Source organism: Amblyomma mixtum, chromosome 3 (assembly GCF_055824585.1).
Source record: "Amblyomma mixtum isolate Tamu chromosome 3, ASM5582458v1, whole genome shotgun sequence".
Lineage (NCBI taxonomy): Eukaryota > Metazoa > Arthropoda > Arachnida > Ixodida > Ixodidae > Amblyomma > Amblyomma mixtum.
The window spans coordinates 255,033,466-255,056,770 of record NC_143014.1 but is presented as its reverse complement, the minus strand read 5'-3'; the positions used below and the strand labels follow the sequence as shown (position 1 = coordinate 255,056,770).

General features: G+C 43.3%; 3 protein-coding genes and 2 non-coding genes across 6 annotated transcripts; 4 read left to right on the top strand and 1 right to left on the bottom strand.

Moving 5' to 3' along the window:
* Positions 1–547: 547 nt before the first annotated feature.
* Positions 548–618, top strand: TRNAG-GCC (transfer RNA glycine (anticodon GCC)). The gene has a single exon. It is a non-coding gene; the product is annotated as a tRNA-Gly (tRNA).
* A 1,266-nt stretch (positions 619–1,884) lies between these two features.
* On the bottom strand, positions 1,885–12,445 carry LOC149354424 (uncharacterized). 2 transcript variants are annotated; one of them, XM_089583318.1, is made up of 6 exons: positions 11,810–12,445; positions 11,624–11,730; positions 7,023–7,125; positions 6,688–6,773; positions 4,295–4,514; positions 1,885–1,976 (listed from the first exon to the last, which is right to left on the bottom strand). In XM_089583318.1, the coding sequence occupies exons 1-6, from the start codon at positions 12,000–12,002 to the stop codon at positions 1,894–1,896; spliced, it is 792 nt and encodes a 263-aa protein (XP_089439444.1). In that variant the 5' UTR covers positions 12,003–12,445; the 3' UTR covers positions 1,885–1,893. The 2 variants fall into 2 exon arrangements, with proteins under 2 accessions (XP_089439444.1, XP_089439443.1); XM_089583317.1 differs by lacking the exon at positions 1,885–1,976 and having other exon boundaries at positions 3,542–4,514.
* A 42-nt stretch (positions 12,446–12,487) lies between these two features.
* LOC149354423 (uncharacterized) lies at positions 12,488–15,166 on the top strand. The gene is made up of 4 exons (XM_089575982.1): positions 12,488–13,546; positions 14,601–14,739; positions 14,797–15,042; positions 15,159–15,166. Exons 1-4 carry the CDS (start codon positions 13,163–13,165, stop codon positions 15,164–15,166), a joined length of 777 nt encoding a protein of 258 aa, XP_089432108.1. The 5' UTR covers positions 12,488–13,162.
* A 70-nt stretch (positions 15,167–15,236) lies between these two features.
* On the top strand, positions 15,237–17,428 carry LOC149354422 (uncharacterized). Its single transcript, XM_089583316.1, has one exon. It carries the CDS (start codon positions 15,237–15,239, stop codon positions 16,737–16,739), a length of 1,503 nt encoding a protein of 500 aa, XP_089439442.1. The 3' UTR covers positions 16,740–17,428.
* Positions 17,429–20,331: 2,903 nt separating this feature from the next.
* On the top strand, positions 20,332–20,402 carry TRNAG-GCC (transfer RNA glycine (anticodon GCC)). The gene has a single exon. It is a non-coding gene; the product is annotated as a tRNA-Gly (tRNA).
* Positions 20,403–23,305: the final 2,903 nt, after the last annotated feature.

Below are 23,305 nucleotides of genomic sequence, written 5' to 3'. Positions count from 1 at the left end.
GTGACTGATGAAGGAGGCCCAAGACTTCAGTGGGTCAACCACCGTCTATGAGCCGTCCTATATGATGCGCTGCGCCGTTTCTACGATGCATTCGTAGTTTACATCTCCTCTCAACGACGATATAGACTGCATTTTTTTGTTGTTTCATCTCACATATTTTTCCGGGTTATTACTGTGCTTCACTCACACAATGTTAGCATAGTACGCACTAGAACAATGAGGACGCTTGAAAGCTACTGGCGCCCAGAAATTCTAAGTAATCAGCAGTGCCACTTTTAAAATACCCATTCAATTACGTTACGCATGTCTACTATCGAAGCCCGCTAGACTGACCAGATTGGTCCTCTTGAATACCTGAATCTCCCCTCCGGTGAACGTGGCCGGAAAAACCGGAGCCCCTGGCGTTTACTCAAGAAGGAAGTCGTCGGTCGGCAGGCACGGCTTCGCGTACCTACAAGGCACATGCGTCCCAGGGATGTCGGTGGAGAACCGCCTGAGCGAGTTGCGCAGACGGCAGTCTTATGGGCGAAGTCGTTGCAGCAACCCGGCGTCGGTGGTTCAGTGGTAGAATACTCGCCTGCCACGCGGGTGGCCCGGGTTCGATTCCCGGCCGACGCATCAGCTTTTTTTCTGTTTTATTCGATAGCATTGCGGTGGCAAACAATTGTGCTGCAGGCGTTGTTTCGGTAACCTCACTTCTCCACCACGCGCACCGCTCGTGATGGAGTGATCTAAGTCATCCTTCTAGCAAATGGTGTTTAGCGTTGGTTGCTCTTGTTTTCAGGAATCCCTTTCAAGAAAAATGGTTTACTGTGGGGCTCGCTGTTAGGAATGAAAGTGAGAGAGGAGGAAAATCCATTGCGGTTACACCAATGGTAATGTGAATTATCAGCGCTAGTCCGTCCCTTTTGTCATTTTCCAAAGTTACATTTGCTTTGAATGCTTCTACCGCGCTTGAGTACGTCGTGCTTGTTTCTGTTCGGGATCACAGCGTGTGTTCATGGTGTGAGAAATGTATTGTCACGGGCTTGAGCATTTTATTATGCAGGCGATATGCGGCCAGCGTTCCGACATTATCTGCCCTCTGCTCGACCGGCTTTTTCATACCAGACCGTTCGTTTAATGAGGGTGGCAAAAGATGAAATCAAAACGCTTGTACGCCGCAAAGCACTAAAATAGAGGTAGAACTGAGCACTTCATCACATATTAATATTATTATCAATAGGGACCACCCCCTCCGGATTGACTCCTCTCTGGGCAGAGACCTCAGTGAGATGAACAATAAATCGGCCTAAATCAGATTTTACTCACACAAGAAATTCAGAATGCTGTCCATCATAGCAGTTTTCCATGCGGTATGCAGTGCAATAAGGAAACATATGTAGTGCTTTATCAATAGACTGCAATTTATTAAGGTATCGTACAATATAAGTAGCCAATTCTATTTCAGTGCGACTGTAATACTTGACGAAGTAAAACTCAACAATAAATCTTGTGGCGTCCCTGAACTTCCCTTACAAAAATGGGTGATGAGTTTCTGATTAAAAGTCAACGACATTTGATATCACACTCATCACGAATTTCTGATTACTTTTGTGTTGAGTTTGTGATGTATTGGTGATGAAAATTGGCCACCGATTTTCTGATTAAGACGAGATGCTTTTTCTCCTGTTGAGATTCTGATGTATTTGTGGTGCATTTACTTTGAGTTCATGATACATTTCTGCGTCTTTTGTGATGAAGACTGGCAACTGATTTTCTGATTAAGATGTGATGCTCATTGTTTAGTTGTGATTCTGATTGATGCACTTAATGTATAATACAGTGGCAAAGTGCATCCAGAAATGAAATGACACTAGCCACCAACACTTGACAAACAAGAAATCTGGTTTCTTACTTTAATTCACGCGAAATCATAGACGAGAGCGAATTCTTCACCTGGACCACAGTAGTATCAAATTTGCCGCAGACGTATGCTGAAATAGAAAAAATTAAAATGACATAATGGGTACATACTGACGACAATGCAGAACTTTGACCATGACCTGCGCATGCACCATGTTCAACATTCAGTAATACTGTGATTGTGAAGGCACAATTTAAAGGTGCAAAATTTCTTGAAACTTCACATCTCTTGCTCTAACCACTGGTGTGTCAAAAAGGTAATTATCAAATTTAACTAGCTACCTAATTAGCATTGCTTCCAAAATAACTACCTTCATCTGTTACTGACAACATTCATGAAAAAATTGCCTTTCTACTTCGACCACCCTATTTTTAGAAATTTTTGGACGCATTTGCCAGAACGCTTGATGTATATAAGCCAGAACAACACACAAGGGCGCACGCGGTATGAAGCTATAAAAGCACCTTTATATGGATATTTCATCAATAGAACATGATTTTTCGTAACTCATTCAATCACTTATTGTGCAAAGACGGTAGAAAAAAAAAACTGCTGCCTAGTTGATACGTTTAAGCTGAAAAGTGGATTGGGCAAGCTGATCCAACGCTAGAATGGAAAAAATGAGATGCAAAAAACGAAGCACATGCTAAACATTTCACTTCTTTCTTTTCAAGCATTCACTGACACACGCAGAAGAAATACACTAAGGAGCCCATCGAAACCCTTGGCAATCACATACAGATGCACACAATCAGTAATGGGACAGTATGTGAAACAGGGAGGACTGCAAAATGTGTCAGTAAATTAAGCCACTTATACTTTTGCTGTGCTTTTGCTACGGCCTTACTGACACATCTTCCAATACAACTTGCATCACATTCATGTTATTTGTTGCGTCATGGCTCTCTAGTCCATCTGCTTTTTGATGTCGGATAGCTGGTTACGTTCCTTCGCTTTCCTGCTCTTTTTCTTTGTGGTTGCCAAGGGCTCCGATTAATTCCTGGATGCATTCTTTGCATCTCAGTGACTACCATATATTGTTGATTATAAGTCAACTCTGGTGATAAGTTGACCCCCCAACTCACCACCCCCTTTGTGCAAAGAAAAAGTTAGGCTCTGAATTTAGGTTGGCGCTGCCACACCCTGCGGTCCTAGCTCGCCCAAAAAGTTTTTCAGAAAGCCGAGTCATAAAGAAACATCTATTCGTTCACAAGACATCTCTGACTCGTCGTCGCTTGTGAGGACACAGCCGCGATCATCATCTTATGAGCCACTGCTCCTGCTGGTCGTCGGAAGCGGCGCCGAGATGCTGCTCGTGGAAAATGACGTGCAGAAATGGCGAAAGGCACACAACAACACGCGAAAATGCTTCTCGGCTCATGTGACTGGTCACGTGTGGTCTACTTTTGGATTGGATTGGATTTGTAGCCACCCATTTGTATTAAACATTGCCAGCGCGCCCAGCTTTGGCTGTTTTTCCGTGGAATGCCCACGGTTTGTCGATAACAAGTTGCCATCGTATTAAAACAAACCTTTGGTGCATATCTCAATTACATTCAAAATTTTTTTAAGCAAATCCATTTTCGCACCGTGTCTGACAAGTATTATGGAATTGCGAGCGCACGGGGCGTGATATTATCCGTGACTCAGACGAAATTACTTTTGACCCCGCATATAGGCCGGCTTTAAGACTCCGATTATAAGTCGACCCCCCAACTTTGGAAGGACATTTAAAGAAAAAACGTCGACTTTTGCGCGGCAATATACGGTACATAAAAAAGTGATACATTGATCATGCTATTCCATTGGGAATTCTGTGCAATAAAATCAGCTGGTAGTCAGTGCACGTCTCTCTTGCCTTGTGTTCTTTTTCTTTGTGTTCGTTTCTTGTTTTGATTGCAAGCATTCCTAAAACATTTTATATGTACTATCACACTCAATATGACTCGCAATGTGAGAGCGTGTGGCCGCAATGCTTCAATGCACAGCACTGCCCGAAAGGAACACAAAGTATTTAGACGATGCTGGGGTTGCCCGAAAGGAACAAGAAGAGTATTTAGATGATGCAGGGGCAGGAGCTGATTATCACAATAGAAGAATCATGCTGCTTCAAGCAGCAGGATTCAAGCGCTCTGCATGCTGACCTCACCATGCATCCAGGAAGCATTCCGGCCACACGCTCAAGCGTTCCAAGTCATACTGAGCATGACTGTACCCCACAGTGTCTAACCAGCTTAATGCGTTCCACAGCTATTTCAATTTAAACTTGCTGGAACACACTGAAAACACTTAAAAACCTTCACCATGCGATCCTAGTGCGGCTGCATGTAAACAAATCAGGAACAAATCGATGCTGGCTTTGTGCTGAGCTCTCAGGGCAGTACTTACAAATGAGGGCATCGACACGCACTGGGTCCAGTGCCTCTTTGGGTGGGGCGCCCTTATTAACATTGCATCCTTTGCCATACAGGGACTTGCCCTCCATCTCATCCTTTGTGAATAACACACGCATCAGTGCCCTCGCGAATTTCGTCGGGGCACCACGACAGTGCGAGTGAAGTCTTTGCAGGGTGGCCTTCTCCACCATCACTCCACTGCCGATGTTCACCTGCACAATAAAGAAATCGAGATAAGAAACCTGGGATGACCTTATGGTTCCTTCCAACCTATATGATAGCCACGAGGCAAATAGTGTGTAAGCTGCGATTTAAAAGTGGGGGAAGAGAAAATTAAAGATGAACAGCTGCACAGCCAACAAGTAGTTTTTATTTCTACATAAGTATACTTCTAAAATGCAATCTCATGAGAATGTGCCTACTGTTAAGATGGCTGATAGTCCCATCTCTCATACCAAATCCATAAAAACAACTACTGTGCCTTAAAAATCGGTAAATTATTTAGCAGGATGCTACATGTCTAGTAGAGGCACTGCTCTTCAGCTTTGAAAAATGACGCCCCTAAGCTTATACTCAGAAAATTTTGCCCTGCGCTTTTGAGAATAAAAGTTTTGACAAGAAAAGATATTCACTTGCATGGCCGGAACACTGTGTGATAAAATTTTTAGCTAGAGAAAATGCTCTCAAACTCGTATTTTAGCGCCCTCTCCAGAAGCTGACTGTATGTGCGACAACACAACAGAATTTTTTTGTGCAGTTCCCATTGCAAAAAAAAAAGCGAAGCAAGGGGGAGGCTGAACAACACAGCTTGTCATACCAAAATGTCTATGTACGCCATCTGTCAGTCAACTGGTGTACAAACCTGTCCAAGCTTGCACATTTTACCACTGCATTAACAGGCTTCTACTGGTGCTCTGTGCACGAAACACTGGACAGGAAAGAACCATTCAGTTTTATAGTCAAGCTAGCTTTTGTTTTGCTCATTGTGCATACGACACAGCGTGCATACATGGGACCCAATCAGTTCTGTGAATTTTCGTCGTGCCCATTATCCAGAAAGTAGTTCCATATTAACGAGGCGCAAATATGTTAGAACAGATTGGTCCTCATAAAGATTGTCCACATTTCGATTCATCCATATTAAAAGGGCATGACTGTATATCAGACAAGGCAATAGAGCCATGCCTCGTTAATATGGACATATTGGTTCCTGAGACATATTGTTTGTAAAGCAAGTCATGCGTAATAATGTCCTGTGAAGAAAAAATTCTGAAAAAGAAAGCTAATTAAGGTCTGCTTCTGTGCATAGTCGTGGGCAGTGAAGTTGAAATTAGACAATCTGGGGCATTATTCTGGTAGCCATTTTCCTTTTAAATAATGCGGTGCAGTCTGAAGCATCTAGTGGTCCATTAGACAAGTGATGGCATCGCACTGTGCGATGGCACATCTGCTATGACTGTTCACATACCATGAATCGCTAGTACATATGTGTACTAGGTGGGCTGACAGCTGTTTAATGCAGCAGAGCACAAGTTCCTAGAGAGTTATCTTCACATTACTTCATGCGATATGACAAAGGGAAGAGATGCTGACTGGGCACCTCGGAAAACATGAAAAAGCAAAAATCGTGCCTTCACTCAGGCATTTACACTTTCACAATGCTTTAGAGCGTTCATAACACAGGGAAGGTCAAAGTTACGTTCTTATCGTTGTCCAAATTAACACAAGAGACATACATGGACCCCAATGGAGCCCGGCTCCATGTAAGTTCGCCCTCTCCATTGTCAAGACAGCTAGTTTGCATATAAAGAAAGCGTAAATGCATTAAAAAATATTTGGGAGCCTGTAAAACTGTCCATAACTCTAATCCCCCACATAAATGGTAGTTCTAAAAACAGGGCATGACTCTATCCGTAGGTAACGATTTGCTCCCCTCTGAGAGTGGCAGCCATAGCCTTCAACATGTGGCTGGATACAAGAACTCGAGCTAGCAGAGAGAATGTAAATAAACCCCAGCTTGTAATAATATTATCATTCAACTGAATGAAGAGTAACACACTATTTTGTAGTTTTTGTAGCTTTGGTTAATCACTTGCCAGCACTGCTGTATCAGCACTTTTATAATCACATAATTGCTGTGTGTGAGGCACAATAATGTAGTACTTGAAGCTGCTTGCTGTAGTTTTCTGTGTCAATATACTGAGTTATACCAAAGGATTTTGTGCAGCTGCAAAGCAGTGGCCTCATGTACTGCAATAGAATGGGTGTTGCAGATCTCAAAATACTACTTATTTATTTATTTGGTTTTTAGCCTAGAATTCAGTCTTAGGTCACAGCCATATTTCTGGCATCATGAGCACCAAAAGAAAAAGAAAAAGCATTTACCATCTCGGCTTCAGCGGTAGCGGCAGCTGGCGAAGACTCGAGGCGGCGGGTGATTTTCCTCAGACCCTTCACCATCTTGAAGGAATCTGAACACAGAAGGAAACAAACATTTAAAAACACACAGCAAGCACAAACAAAGAAGTCAGCTATCGACTTTTATAACTGGAGAAAACATTATTATATCACAAAATCAGGAGCAAAGCTAAGCTGTTTTTGTCCTGCGCTCTCATGGCAGTACTTGCAAATAAGTGCATTAGCATGCATTGTATACAGTGCCTTTTTTTGTGCACTAATGCAACAAGCGAAAGTGTCTTTTACTTCAAAGAGCAACTTACCGTAGTTGTTCTCCGCCACCTGCAGGCGCTCTTGCAGCTCTTTTACTTGCTGCTGCAACTGCTCCACCTTTTTGTGGGCGTCGCAGGAGCATTCTGTTCCATTCTAAAGAGAGACGACACACCATCAAGCACCAGTTGAATTACCACTGTTGATAGTAGTGGCAGCTAGCATCCACTGCAATGCAGTTGTTATTTTCTGTCTTGTCATGCTTACACAACCAGCTGAACTCCCGAGTCACCAGGGTGCTTCAGAATAGGGGGACCATACCGGTTAAGGGTCCGCCTATTAATGAACAAACTCGCTAATGAATGTTCAAACAGAGCTGCAGCTAATAACCAAAGTGGTATCTTACCATAAGGAATATTAACTACCTACAATTTCAAGCTGCACCATTATATGCGAAGCATGCATATGCAGTTACAGCTGCTAGGAATGGACAAGAAAAAAAATCATACCGTAAAAACTATTAACAAGCTATAAACATGACTGTTTAAGCAGGACATTGTGCAAGTCCAAAAGAAGCATATATAGAACGCACTGGACTGTGAGCAGTAAATTATATATATATATATATATATATATATATATATATTTATATATATATATATATAGAGAGAGAGAGAGACGAAACGAAAAGGCAAGGAGGTTAAGCAGAAGCACAGACCAGATGGCTACCCTGAATTAGCGAAAAGGAAGAGGGGGCGTAAAAAGGAAAGCAACAGATGGGATAATTAGTTAGGATATCAGAAAAAGATGGGGTCTTTAAGGCAGTAAAACGCAATGGAAGACACAATGTGTCGCACAAGCACAACTGTCCAAAAATAGTTTGTTACAATGCCTTGGGGTTAATTAGTGTTTTATAACTGCAGTGTGGGTCACCAGTGGGTCATGTCACGTATTCATGCCGAATACTGTGCCAATACTGTGTGATTGCATGAATAGTGTGCTGCGTGATTAAGCCATGGGACAGCTTAAGTTTTTTCAAAGAGGCTGTGAAAAGTACACATGCATAAAGCACCTCAATGAACTAAAAGTAACGGCATCTCCTCCCTCCTCCTCCTATGCCAGCGTTCCTTTTGACTAATCCCAGGCGCTGACGGTGATGGCACCTAGGCCGGGGGCAGACAGCAGACACTCCCAACGCTCGCCCTTTGGCGTGAAGTAGACCGCATTCCCAAATGAATTTTTATTGTTTTCTGCCTCAGAGATTAAAAAACTGGACGGGAGATTAAAAAAATTAGTTACTCCAATAGCTAACCATGCCCACCTGTACTGCTTTATCGAAGCTTTCTGAATAGCGATCACTCTTATTGCGGTGTACATGGTGGAAAAGGCGCCTACGACCGAGTTCATAATACTACAGTGGATATCCTCGGAGTTGTTTTCCTGAATGGCGCCTTTGCCCAATATCATTTGCAACTTAATGCTGCCAAGATTAAGTGGACGGCATGTGCTGTGGGCGTGAATATTTAGCTTTCTCTTTTGTTAGACACACACGTGCGGTCTAGGCTTTATAGGAACCGATGGCAGTGTAATGTTCCCGTTTTCAAGTGTAATCAGTTGTGCTTTTCAGGGTGTAATTGCCCACTCATCTTAACTTTTCTATTTGTAGTGCTGGAAAGCTTGGCAATTGTTTCGAAGTGACTATGCCATGGGTACAGCAGAGGCTAATGTTGAAAGGATCCAACTGGCCCCGGTCCCTTGCGTTTGTATGTAGATTGGTGAATATGTTACACAGTTGTGATCAGAAGAATTTTGATGTAGGATGAATTGTCTTAGTTGATTCACGGCAACCACAATTGTCTCTATAATTACTGCTACGCATGAAGCCGCAGTACTGAATGACCCACTACAATGCTGTTTGTATGGTGATTGACCTCTTCCATCAGCATAAGCAATAATGGCTGATAAGAGAACATTAGCTTCCATCTTGTAATTCTCATGCATAATGCACAGCAGGCTGGACTACCACAGTAAATGAATTAAGGTTTGGTATGGCACAACCAGCGTCGGGCATCAAAAAATGTTTTGATGCCAGAAGCAACACAGTGCCATAGTTTTTTTTGTTTTGATTTTACTGGTCTGCCCAAGCACAGCCTCCACGTCTTTACCTGGGCTACAAATATGCTAGAGCACATGACTTGTGTAAGGAAAAGGTGCAGTGGACAGGAGTACTGCCATCACAAACACCTCAATGCTGCTACCAACCTTACCAACTACTCGAAACTTACTATCCTGCTCAGCTTAGTCATCAAGTTTTTCTACCCCCATTTCACCATAGTCATGGGGCTCTGCACTTTACAAATGTATTGCTCTCCTCAGGCAACCCCCATGTTACACAGAAGAAATTATAAAAAAATTGGCAGTGGTTTCACTCTTGTTAAACCGGGTAAATTGCGTAATTGGCTGAAGCAAAGCTGTACAAGGTCAACGACGGGAGCTACGACGGCTCGAAACCTGTCGCAGTATTGCTTATGCAATAAAAACTGAATGTGCTGGCAAGTTTTGTCACCTAGCTTATTTACAGACTAGTTTGAACAGCCTTGTGGGTTTATGGGGGTTTAGCGTCCCAAAGCAATTCGGGATATGAGGGACACCATAGTGAAGGGCTCCGGAAATTTCAACCACCTGGGGTTAACATGCGTTGACATCGCACAGTGAAGAGGTCTCTAGAAATTTGCCACCACCAAAATTTGGCCGCCATGGCCCACATCAAACCCACTTCTTTCGGATCAGCAGCCGAGCGCCGTAACCAATGAGCCACCGTGGCGGCCAAGCAGCCTTAGACAGTGCCCACCAAACCACATACTTCATAGAGGCTGGAGTCAGCTTTGGCAACACTGCTAAAGGACCACAGACACCTTATTTCAGCTGCGTGTTTTCTTCTTTCAAATGATGCTTTTCACATTAGAATGCACATGGTGTTTCACATGGTGTTTGCCTATGACCACTAAATTTTATAATATTAAATTACTTCTTGATGCTGCTTCGGTTTCATCAATGAAACGGTGGCTGTAACGCTTAGGAGTGTTTAGGTGATGTGAGGCATGGAAAAACTGAAACATTACTGCTGATATGTCGCTTCTTATTCCAGCTTTTGAAGCAGGTTGGCCTACGTGTTGAAACAGAACTAAGAATCAACAATTATACTGCAGTTGTTTTGTGCCTCAAATAACCTATAACACTCCCAACACATCACGGCCATCATTCCGCTGATCAAACCGAAACAGCATCAAGAAGAAATTCAATTATAAATTACTCAGAGGTAGCAAAAGAATGCCACATGGTGAAACATGCATCCTAGTGTCTAACGTATTCATTCTAAAAAAGAAAACAAGCAACTAAAATTAGATGTCTATTTTCCATTACTCCTGACTTGCAGAAAATTTTAAAACCAGCCGCCATCGTGGATCACTGGTTATGGTGCTTGGCTGCTGACTCAAAAGGCACGGGTTCGATCCCGGCTGCGGCGATCACATTTCAATAGAGGAGAAATGGTAGAGGCCTGTGTACTGTGCAATGTCAGTGCATGTTAAAGAGCCCCAGGGGGTCGAAATTATGCGGAGCCCTGCACTATGATGTCCCTTGTAGCCTGAGTCGCACGGGACATGAAACTGTATAAACCATAAATTTTATAACCCCATTACCACAAATAGCACTTGGAGCTTCTCTCCCAAAGCAAGTTTGGCTAGTGTGATTGCTGCGATTTGTGGTCAAAATGAAAGCAACACAAAATTTGCATGCCTGCATGTTTCATTGCATAATTACAAGACATAAAAACAGGGTGATGAAGGACCACATCTTGTTTCACGCGTCATGGATGACAATGTCTAATCAAGTAGTATACCTGCTTGCACACAGCCTTTTCATGCTTCTTGCTTCACATCACTCATGTGATAACACAGCTGTGTACAGTTACTTGATTGCAATGCATCTGTAGCTTACAGCATGCACATATACCTCATATCAAGTGACCTAAGGCACAACCTACATTAGGGGGCTTCCAGGCAATGTTGACATGTGTTACTCCACTAAAGTAAAGAAATTCTCTTCCTTCTATATTATGTTGCTTGAAAACAAACACAGTTGCTAAATAAAGAGTTTCTCTTGTTAAATGTCTCAATACTTTGAAAAATAAAAATTAATAATTTCACACCAGGAAATATGCCTTTTATTCCTTATTCACAATTTCGTAATTACAAATTTAAGATGGCATGCTGATACGAGGCCGGTATTTTTTTATAAACAGTTAACGAAGACATCTAAACCATTCTCCCTAATCTCTTGTAAGAAAATAAAATTTCGCCGTCTTGACGCTTGGTAGTCAACCTACGCTATCATAAAAATAGGTACTGTTTACATGAAAACGTGTGCGTTTGAAAAATAAAAGCAGGCACAAAATCGGCTAGCAACGGCAAAGAATTCTAATGCTCTTAAATCTATCTCGCAGCTAACAATCTTTATGCGTTACAATCTGTAGCAATAGACTATAGATCACAGCAATGATTACGATGTGCTGACGTTATGTGGCCCCTTGCAATACAGAAAAAGAAAGCAGAAAGGGTTACTACTAAACGTCGACAATAATGGGTAGATTTACCTTCGGTTTTTTTGAAGGCGGCTCTTCACCTTCACTGCCACGGCTGTTAGAGGCGCCGGCACTTTTCACGGCCCGCGAACGTCGCCATTCCATCACTTTCAGCGTGCCTGCGTTATTTTACCAGAAGAAATAAATCCAGAGCATTCGCGGTGCCTAGCAATAACGGTTGCAAACGCTTGCGCTTACCGAAATCGAGCAGCTCTGCTGTAGCTGGTGGCTCCCCAGCTTTCCAGTTGACGCTGACATGTGTGCCACGAAGCTCTTCAATAGCGTTCTCTTCGCTCATAAGGCGGAAGCCGAGACTGACATCCACTATCGAACGCACGGGATAAACGTCCCATGATTCCTCAGTTGTCCACTTAATAAGTATGTGCGACATGGCAGAAGAGGAACAGAAGAGACAGAAGAGGAACACAAGAGGTGAAGAGAAGAAAAAGAAGCGGAATAAGCAACGCGTCCCGCCCGAACCGTGCTAACACGTGCTAACAGGCTTTGGCTATGATACGTACTTGCGATTCATCGTAAGACGAACACCGCAACTTTTACATTTCATTTCAAACAATGTACTTTATTTGCGTTTTTAGTATTTTATTTTAATTTCTGAGTTTTTGTGAAGAATAAATAAACATTGAACAGAACAGTAGCCGCTGGCCAGGGCACAACCCACGCTTTTTCGACTCGGACTGGATCACGTTTAGTTTCGATACAGCACCACAGCACTCTTGCACGTGATGAAGTTTGCGCCTTGCCTGCTCGAACAACTCTTTCTTTTTAACAGTATATCTTATTTAATCTTGGCTTGCATTCCTCTGTATTGAGGCTTCATTTGATAGCTACTGTCGCTGCTTCTAGCAGCTGCTTGGCAGTTTTTCCAGGGGGTTGAATTCGACTGCATGGCCGTAAGAATACAGCAGTGGCTTACGGGAACTTCGCGACATTTCTCAGGCTTGCTGGAATTGCTCATTGCATTTACACAGCGGAATAATGTATCATGAGACGTGCTATCATACCCACTCTACGCCGAGCGCGTGTAAACGAAAATAAAAGAGCGCTTCGGTGAGGCGACGGCGAGGCGTGTGCGTCGAGCAGACGACGCGGAAGCCTCCGTGGGCAGCAACAATTTTTTTAATAGTGCGCAGTCCGAAAATCTACTAAATGCTAACTGCTAGGTGACTAAATGGCGAAAGGCTGGAAGTGGCCGACTGCGGTAGGAATGCCGGTATAGAACAAACGTGCTGCCTCTTGCGGCCGCGGTCGTACGTGTGGCGGTGACAACCACTATACAAGTTTATCGAGTGACTCTACCAGCCCTATTTAAAAAAGGGTTCTCACTCCATCGCCCTCCCTACCGCCTATATATAACCCTACCCCCAATGCTACTTCCCCTTTCATTCTTCCCATCAGCCGTCCCCTCTACTATAATTGGACTTCTTCCACTTGCATGCGGGTATTTCTTTGCTGTGCTCTCTGTAACCACAGTACAGGGACCACAGTGTGTCCTTGTGAATCAGCCATTTATTTTTATAGGTACGTGTAGAAATGCCGAAGAGGAAAAAGTATAAGCAGTATCTTTTTGATGCCGCATGTGAGGTGCCAACTCGTACGAGACACAGGCATAAATTACGAGATGATAGAGCCGAGCGTACTGCTTGCGAAATAGGAAGCAGTTCCAACGAATCGGACAGCGACAGTGACTCGCCGTTGGCTCCACTGTCCAGCAGAAGTGATGACAGAAGTTTGTTGTCTGCTTCCGTGACAACAGAAGAACCTAGTGATAGTGACGACTTGGCCGTGACCTCGGACAATGAGCGCTTGCACACTGCAGACGAAAGCCTGGTTGACATCTCGGACAGCTCGTCATCGAGCGACGACGACGGCTGCAACCCCGAGAATGAGGACGCTTCCGAAGCAAGGAACGAAATGGTAAGCCTCGCGGTAGTTCAGTTGCGAGCAGCTGTCTTGCTGCACTTGAATTCTAGAAGTAAGCCTTGCGCGTCCAGTTTTCGCTTTTTCGTGAAGCCTGCAGGACTTCATGTGTCTCATGTTGGAATGTCACGTTGAAGTATGTAGTAAAAATTTAGAAAATGACGCTTTTTAAATGTGCCGTCTTCGAGAATTGTGCCAGCAAATCACCGCCTTTGTCTTGGCCGCTCCCCAAACAACTAACCAATTGTACGCATCGGAGGCGCGTTTGATATGTGTGCAGTAAGCCGCGACGGGATGCACGCGTTCTGTCTCCTTTGGCGCCGTGGTCAGTGTGTGCGATAGAAAATCAAAGCAAGCCCCCAAGCTTTGCCCCCCCCCCCCCCTCCCCCCCTCGTCCCATGATCATGTTCGCTGAAGCATCCGAAAATGATTTACAACACCTGAAAGAGGCCAACAAGTGGCATGGTGGAACTAAGGAAGCTGGCAAACCATAAAAATTTAAAAAAAAGGCCTGGAATAAAGCATTAACAGTAGCGTTAATTGCCACTAATCATATAGCCTGTACAGCTAACCTAGAATTGATTTCTGTTCTGAAAGCAGCAGAACAAATTACATATGTGATACTGAATCTGCTAGAATTTCATACATAAATAGAAAAAATAGCACCAGTGTCGTTGACATATTTCGCAGGTGCCCAGTACAGAATTCAGCAAGCCACCAAAGAATGGCTTTAGGGGCTGCATGCAGAATTCTTCAATGCTGGTGTCAATGCCCTGGGACATTGTTGCAACAAATGTTTGGAAAAGTGCAGTGACTATGTAATATGTACCTGTGACTTACTATCACATGTCGGTAAATTTGCCTGTGGGACAAGATTTGACCATATTGGCTCTCTTGAATCACCTTGGTTCTAAGGTGAGGTTATTGTTGAAATGTTAGGTGCTTTGGCACTGCTGTACTTTATAACATCAAGCATGTTCAAATTATTGCTGCAGTGCACCAAGTGACTAAAGGGTATTCATTTTTCACCCGTTATCCTAACTTTTTTCAGGAAGAGCCACTCTACCTTGGAGCGAAGCTGTCAAAGGGCCAAAGCCTTGTGATGGTGATGGCCCACATATTGCGACATCATGCATCAAAAGAAGCAACAGGCAGCCTCCTCAAAGTTCTTGATGCACACATGCCAGAGAGTGCAATTTTTCCTAGGTCTAAGTATCTTTTTTTCAAACATTTCACCTCTCTGTCAGAGTGCAAGCGCACGACACATCTGTATTGCAGCAATTGCGCCGAGTACCTGGCTGTACTTCCGTGCGCAGCAGAAAATTTCAAGTGCCACAAATGTTCTTCAGCATACAAGTGTGCCGACCTTCTGGCATCAGGATCCTTCTTCATTACTGTGGACATTGAGTCACAGATTAGAGAGTTGCTCTTGAGCGGCAAGCTTGCACAGAACCGCACAGGTCCTCGGTATGATGTGGGTGACATCACCCAAAGTGCTGGATACAGCAGTTTGCCAATAACTGATGATGATGTGTCAGTTACCTGGAATACTGATGGCGTGCCATTGTTTGAATCGTCAGGACACAGTGTGTGGCCGTTACGGCTCCAGATAAATGAGCTGCCATACAAATTAAGGGTTCAGAAATTGCTGCTTTTTGGTCTTTCGTTCTGAAGTAAAAAACCAAATATGAACAGCTTTCTTGGGCCCTTTGTGCAAACAATGAATACGCTTTGTTCAGAGGGCATACCTTGGACGGCTCCGGCTGGAGTGGACAAGGTATGTCGTGTCTATCCTGGGCCATGTAGTGTGGACACTGTAGCCCGCTGCATGGTGATGAATATGCACCAATTCAATGGTGCTCATGGGTGTGCTTGGTGTGAGCAGTGTGGAGAGGTTATTGATAAAGGTCGAGGTCACACTCGTGTGTACCGAATGCAGAAGCCTGCTGCAAAATTAAGAAGTAAAGAACGCTTCGAAAAGCAGGCCGAAGAGGCACAGAAGAGGGGTGAGCCTTACAAAGGCGTGAAAGGCCCTAATATTCTTTTTTTAATGGCATTTTTCAGCTTCCCTTCATCATTTGTTGTTGATTATATGCACACTGTGTGCAACGGTTTTGTCAGAACCACAGCATTTATGTGGTTTGGGCATAAGAGACGGTCGGAATACAGCATTGGATGTTATCTGCCACAGATTAATGCCAAGCTAAGGCAGCTAACTCCAATATGGGAGATGAGTAGGCTCCCACGGTCCCTTTCTGACATGAAATTCTGGAAGGCGTCTGAGTGGAGAGAGTGGATGCTCTATTTTTCCCCTGTCGTCCTGAAGGAGTTTTTGCCCAATGTTTATTACAAGAACTGGGTTAAGTTCGTAAAAATAATGCACTTTTGTTTGCAGTCATGCATACCAATGGAGAAGATTGAGGTTGTGAAGAAAGCTATGGTAGACTTTTTACAAGAGTATGAAGAACTGTATGGAATTCATGCTATGACATATAATGCCCACATCCTTATCCACGTGGTGGATCACGTGATGCAGTGGGCACCCCTTTGGGGTTTCTCCGCTTACCCATTTGAATCCGTCAATGGGAAACTCGTGCGTTTTGTTAGCGGCACAAGATATGCTCATTTACAGATCGTAGAAAAATTCTGTATAATGCAAAGCCTTCCACAGATCTTGTCGAAGACAATGAATTGGAAAAATAGCGAACTTAGGCATTTTGTTAGATCTTTGCTGAAAGGATACAACTTACGCAAGGCTAGTTCACAGTGCGGCGGCATAATCCTCTATGGAAAGGGGAGCCGTGAAGGGCGCACTGTGAAATACAAAAAAGCTACAGTTGGTACTTTTACATATTGTGTACAGTCAATGGACAAATCAAAAAGAAAGAATTCCTATGTTCTTGCTGATGGAAACGTGTTTGGGCGTGTGACTGATATCCTGACAACCTGTGCTCAACGGTGTTGTATGAAAAATGACCATGTACAATTTAGAATCAGGAAGTTTAGCATTCTCAATGTGTTTCTATCTTGCATTGCTGACTGTGGCTCTGTTCAGTTTGTAAGTGTTCAGGAAAGAGATGAGTTTGCTACTGTGAGTGCCTTGGATATAAGGAAGTGTATTCTCCTATGCTGTTCGGGAAAAACAGTCTTGGCTGCGGTTCCTGAACAGTGTGTTTTAGAGTCAAATTAATGTTCAGGTTGTTCTTTTCAATGCGCTTTCACACATGAGCTCATTTCATGAACGTTTCACTGCCTTGACATGCAGTAATGTTTCTTGCACTTTTAGTGTTATGTTTATGTTATAGCTTTACATATGTTTCATGCTTTCACGCAAAGTGTCTTCTGGTACTGAAGGAGACCAAGTTTTAGTTTTGCGCACATTGAACTTTGCACTAGTGTCACCCCATGCTCTCACTCATGCTCAGTAGCGTGAAATTAGTATTATGCAGTTTATAAATGCAAACTTTATTATGCAAGGATACTTGCTTTTATTGCTGCAGTGCTTTATGTGTGTATAGTCTTGATTTTCACCCTTGCTCAACATTACTATCAGCTACATGTAGAGAGATCATTCATGTTTACAGTGCTTATCATGGTGTTTTTGTGTGTAGAAATTGAGTGGTTATGTAGCAACCAAATTTAATATAGCACTGATGGATATTTTTGTTAGTGTAATAACCTCTCAACAGGGTAAAGTTAACACTGTTTTTGCAGAGTAAATTTGTGTTCTGCAATTCCATTTGCTTTTATTGCTTTGCTGTGCTTTACATATGTGTGGTCCTGATTTCCACACTTATTGAACATGGTTATCAATTACTTGCAGAGAAATCATTCATGTTTAGAGCGCTTATGATAGCATTTTTGTGCGTACACAGATTTATTAGGTAGCAATAAAAATTTTATTAAAGTTATTGATGTCACAGTAGATACAAAATAATTTTTGTAGAGTATATGGCATACAATGTAATGCTTGCCTAGTGATCCATATGACAAACAATATGAAGCCTATTGCAAAGCTTTACAATTTTTTTTGTATGCTTCGAACATGCAAGTTGGCATATATTCATCGTGCCATCATTTTCTAAAGTGATCATGCACCATTGTTTAGAGAGCAAAATAATTTCATGCTTGAGTGCGTCACCCTCATCTTGCTCGTAGGATCTTCTCTGCATGGGGTACCATGTTGCTAGATTTGTATCAAACTAATATGTAGGTGCCCAAAATTTATGGCATGGATACACTGTGCATTAGATGGTCATGCCAATGTGGGTTTGTGTATGTAGAGTTTTGTAATGGGAGTATGGTGCTTTGTTGTTTCCTTGTAATAGAATTTCATAAATTTTTGCTATGGTATGCCGCTTGTTTTCATAGTACCTCTTGTTTGTAAACCTTTTTGTCAAATGCGTCTTTAGCTGTAGGACATTAATTACATGTATAAATTCTTTTTACACACACTGATTGCCATCAATAAAAGTATATAAATGCACCATGCCATGCCCTTTTTTTCTCGAACTAGGATGTGCCCGTTTCACACAGATTTGCAAATATTTAGAGGTACGGTTTACAAACATCGATAAAGTATGTGTTTGCAGTAAAGTATATGTTTGCAGTTAGGGTTAAAAAACACCAGAATGGATAACTTCAGTTCAGTATCTGCTACTTGGGGTTCATTAATATGCATAGACATTTTGCAACACTTGGGCATTACTATGGCCCTGTGGAAATGGTGCCTCACCGGCCATTGCATGTGCCATGGAGTCAGAATTAGCCAAAGATATGCACTTATTGTGATGCATTGGGCTTACCTAGATGTGTAAAAAAAAGCACACACAAATTAGACAGCGCAAGAGTTCAGACACAGTGCGGGGACCATACTGTTATGCCATAATGCATCAAAAATTATTCTGAGAATTTTTCCAGAGAAGCTCAAAACTTGAGGATTTGTGATGTGAGACTGATGCAAAAGTTCATCAGGTATTATGATGACAATCTGATGAAAATAAACTTGATGTTGAAATTCATCAAGAATGTATGATGTGCATCTGATGCAAAAAAGTTAATGTTAAAACTCATCAAGAATTTATGATGTCAGTCTGATGCAAAAACACAACAGGTGTTGCTTTTGTGATTAATTTCTGATAACTCATCAGGATGATATCACAATTATATCAGAAATTCAATATCCATTTTTATAAGGGTTGTGGCTGCGGAATTAATATAAACGGTGCCGCGGCTGGATTTCGAGTCCACGGCGGCGCGAAGAGATCAGCTCCGCTGTCCACTACACAAGAGCGATATGCTATCACCGCTGCCGATCACAATGCGTGTTACTGTTCAGTGGACATCGTCTTTTTCATCAACTTCCATCTGCAGCGCGAACAGTCAGATCAGCTTAACCTAGATCGCCCTATGTGACGATTAAAATCATGAGCCAATCAGGCTAAACACAAGTTCTTGCACGTCATGTCGGTTTGGATGCTTTAAAATGGTATCACTTTTATCAATGTCCGCTGTAGGACATCCCAGAGCAGTATGTGGTCTGTACAATAAGTAATGGAATGCTCAATGATTTCTGGAACATCACAGAGGCGACATTTTGTCAAGGACAAAATAAGGACGTTTTTTTCCAGCCATAGCTCAGCGGGCAATCTCTCAGTGAGCCGCTTATAAAAGAAACGTTTGTATACAGCGAGAGAGCCATTTTAAGTACGCTATTAAGTACGTCATGGCCAGTACGTCATGACAGAGCGGTACTTAGCCGGAGGGTAAAGAATAGAAATCTAACCGTTGTTGAACTGCTTCAGTGACACTGCAAGAACTCAAGAGAAAAGAAAACCAGTAAAAATGGAACCGCAAAATACACCTCATGCATTAACTGCCATAAACAAGGACGATTAGAAATATTAAAATGCACAGTAAGAATAGGCAAAACATTATGTAAATTTACTTGCAAGAACGCAGGCAAACCGAGTATGGCGTATCTCGGCCATCACCGCAGCCTATGGCACCAGGTGCGTATATATTGCGGCCTTTTGCGTTGTCAGATGGATGTCGTCTTCATCTTCGCTCATCCATTCGTCCTGCAGCGTGAATGTTGGCAAGGACAGATAAGTGGAAATCTAGTTGTTAGGAACGGATAGGCGTAGTCAACTGCGATATATGGAGTGATCTGGCATCACCTACTTTTCTTATGTCGGCTGTAGTCCAATGTAGCCAAGCGCGCCCTCTTTTGGTCTAAAAAGCTTGGAAAGTGACTGATGAAGGAGGCCCAAGACTTCAGTGGGTCAACTACTGTCACTGACCCGTCCTATATGATGCGCTACGCTGTTTCTACAATACATTCGATGCTTACAACTCCTCTAAACGTCGAGATAGACAGCATTTTTTTGTTGTGTCATCTCACACATCTTTCCGGGTTATTACTGCGCTTCACTCACACAGCGTTAGCATAGCACGCGCCAGAACAATCAGGACCCTTAAAAGCTACTGGTGCCCCAGAAATTCTAAGTAATCAGCAGTGCCACTTTTAATATACCCATTCAATTACGCTACGCATGTCTACTATCGAAGCCCGCTAGACTGACCAGATTGCTCTCTTGAATGCCTGAATCTTCCCTCCAGTGAACGCGGCCGGAAAAACCGGAGCCCCTGGCGCTTACTCAAGAAGGAAGTCGTCGGTCTCTACAAGGCACATGCGTCCCAGGGATGTCGGTGGAGAACCGCCTGAGCGAGTTGCGTTGCGCAGACGGCAGTCTTAAGGGCGAAGTCGTTGCAGCATCCAGGCGTCGGTGGTTCAGTGGTAGAATACTCGCCTGCCACGCGGGTGGCCCGGGTTCAATTCCCGGCCGACGCATGAGCTCCTTTTCTGTTTTATTCGACAGCATTCCGGTAACAAAAAATTTTATTGCAGACGTTCTTTTGGTAACCTGACTTCTTCACCACGCGCATCGCACGTGATGTATTCGTGATGCATTCGCACGTGAATGCCACTATGCATTCTACGTGGATGCCTCTGGCCCCCACCATGGGGGATGGTAAACGGCCGCAGTCGTCCTCCAATCCAAAACAGTGAACGGCCTTACTTTCTGAGCCCGTGACATAACACACGCGGAGGAGGTCGCCATTGCGTTGGCTGCATCTGATCTGACTTCAAAAACAATTATTTCCTACTCCCGAGGGGCCTGTTGGAACGTCGAGCAGGGCTGGGTGAACCGTTCTTAGCCTACCGCATTCTCCAAAACAGCGTCTACACCGGGGACCCCGCTCACCGGCGTATCGTTTGGGCTCCTGCTCACATCGGCCTTGATGGTGATGAGGCAGCTGACGCCGCCGCCCGCGCGCTCTCTCACCGGACATTCCTCTCCGACCCCGACGATCAGGAACTCGAATTCATTCCAGCTTACACCTCCACAGACAATGTTTTACTCTATCAATCTGGCCGGCGGATATAGTGATAGTTATAGTGAAACCTTTCATTGTAATAAAACATCGTGTTCATAAACCATTTCCGCTCAAAAATTTTTTGTCCAGAATTGTTGTGCAAGAGGAGCGTAAAGTATAACAACTCGTTTTGCGGGGGAACAAAACAGAAGGTATCAGTGAAAATCCTTTGCGAGTCTCTAACTTGAGCGCGAAATCCCGCTTCAGTCATGCGTATACCACTAGCATCGTCAAAATTGACTCATCTTCCACGAGTAGCAGTGTCAGGCAATTCTTTGGCGCTGTGCGAATTGGCCACCTTTCAAGTTTATGATGTGAAGAAGTATAATCGAAGAGGGGCACTTGTCTCTCCCCTATAGTGTTTGCACTAACTGCAATACACACAGCGCCAACTAGCCCCGCAACAAGATCCAGTGAATCACTTTTATGTATTCTCCAGTGGATGAACTGCCCGTTCTTTCTGATTTCGTAGTCTGGATGAAGGTAATATTAGGTGAAAAATGTATTTGGCTATATTTCCAACAAATAAACACAGGGATATACCGATATATTTCCGCGAGCGGACGCGAACAGGGCGTGGTCTTCGTCGTCGTCAACGTCCGCCTGCCACTCCAGGCTTAGTCACTCTACATCGCCGTCTACCAGTGGCTGTATTTTGTGAATTAGGTTCCTCTCTTTCCATTCCTTGCATTCCACTTCATCTTCACTGTCTTGCGCTCGCACCTCGTGTTATCTGTGCACGCACCTCCCTTTGTTGTCGTGCAGAGAAAACGAAGCACAAAGAATACACATATCAGCCAGGTTACGCGATCCCTTACTAAATACCACTGATTATCAGCACTTAGCATATAAACGAAACGTCCGTTCGTGTAAAACAAGGCAGTGTGAAGTATCAATGACGCATTTGAGAGGCAGGATCCCCAGTTTAATTTTATACCTATGCAGATGTGGGCGGTCACCGACAAACCTATGTGCCTCATGTGGGGTAGTTGAATCTCTGGACCGTTTCCTTCTCTACTGTCCAAAGTTCGCACTTCAGAGAAAGAGTTACCGGGAGGTTCCTCTCTCCAGGTTAGGACTCCCGTTATCTCTGCCAGTGTTATTATCGTTCGGTGCGAGCGCCAAAGGAATAACATAGGGTTCAATTTGTACGAATCTCCATGATTACATAATTGCAACCGGTACGTTGATTCGCTAACTCCTTTAATAGTCTTGGAGTTTTTCTTTTTTCTTCATCAAATTGTTCATTGTTATTTAACTTTAAATATTCTTCTATTGTTTTTCACGGATACATTTTTCAAAATTCACGTTTGGCTCCTATATTTTGTCGTAATCCTTTGGAAATTTCCTTATTTATGCCACTTTACCTTGACCAATCCCCCTATGTGTGTATGTGCCATTATCAGGGTGTCGAACCGGAACCGAACCTGAACCCGAAACCGGAACTGAACCCGAATTTTCACTCGGAACCGGAGCCGAACCGGACCCACATTTTTTTCGCCATCTTGGAACTGAACCCGAACCGGAACGATTCAAAGGAACCGTTCCGAACCGGTTCCGAGCTCGGTTCAGCTCCGCTTTTTTTCGACCCGGCATACTTCTTTTTTTTTTTTCAGACAAAATGAGATAGCCTAGCGCGTAGGCTTATCCATCCCAAGCTGTCTGTGCTGGAAAGTGGGAGAATGGCACCCAGTACTTGAGACGACAAAATAGAATGAAGTATGGTATGTGGAAAGAAACCTAATCGACTCTTCTGTAATATACTAGCGCCAATTCTAAAACACTGTAATTCACGTTTATGTGAAATCTTGAGTTATTACTTCTCCTTTTCATGTTTGCGTATGGTTTTAAGGAAATTGTTAGCACTGATCTAACTCAATAAAGGACTATAGACACCAAATTTTTCCTTACGCATTTTCTTCTTTCAAACGATGATTTCGACATTGGTATACATGGAGCACCTCGTGGTATTTGCCTACAGCCAATACATAATTTGTTTTCGAATTTCTTCGTGACGTTGTTTTAGTTTCATCAGCAGAACGATGGCTGTTACCTGTAGTTAAATTTAGGTTACATGAGGCACGAAATAAACCAGCAATGTAACTGCTCGTAAGTCGTTTGTTGTAATTATAGCCTTTGACGCAGGCTGGTTTATGTGCAGTAGTGAGTCAAAACGAAGTATCAGCGTCTATATATCACAGTTTTTGCAGGCCTCACGTAACAGTTCAACAACAAGTCACAGCATTTTAAGGTTGATGAAACCGAAACAGCATGGGGAATAAATTCTTTTCTAAATTATTCAGCGGCCGTAGGCGA

Coding starts and splice junctions, on each gene's coding strand:
- LOC149354424 (XM_089583317.1), bottom strand. CDS start 12,002: ATGTCGCACATACTTATTAAGTGGACAACTGAGGAATCATGGGACGTT. Junction 7,126..11,623: donor CGCCTTCAAAAAAACCGAAG/GTAAATCTACCC, acceptor GTCTCTCTTTAG/AATGGAACAGAATGCTCCTG. Junction 6,774..7,022: donor GGTGGCGGAGAACAACTACG/GTAAGTTGCTCT, acceptor TTCTGTGTTCAG/ATTCCTTCAAGATGGTGAAG.
- LOC149354423 (XM_089575982.1), top strand. CDS start 13,163: ATGCCGAAGAGGAAAAAGTATAAGCAGTATCTTTTTGATGCCGCATGT. Junction 13,547..14,600: donor CCGAAGCAAGGAACGAAATG/GTAAGCCTCGCG, acceptor AACTTTTTTCAG/GAAGAGCCACTCTACCTTGG. Junction 14,740..14,796: donor TGATGCACACATGCCAGAGA/GTGCAATTTTTC, acceptor CCTCTCTGTCAG/AGTGCAAGCGCACGACACAT.
- LOC149354422 (XM_089583316.1), top strand. CDS start 15,237: ATGAACAGCTTTCTTGGGCCCTTTGTGCAAACAATGAATACGCTTTGT.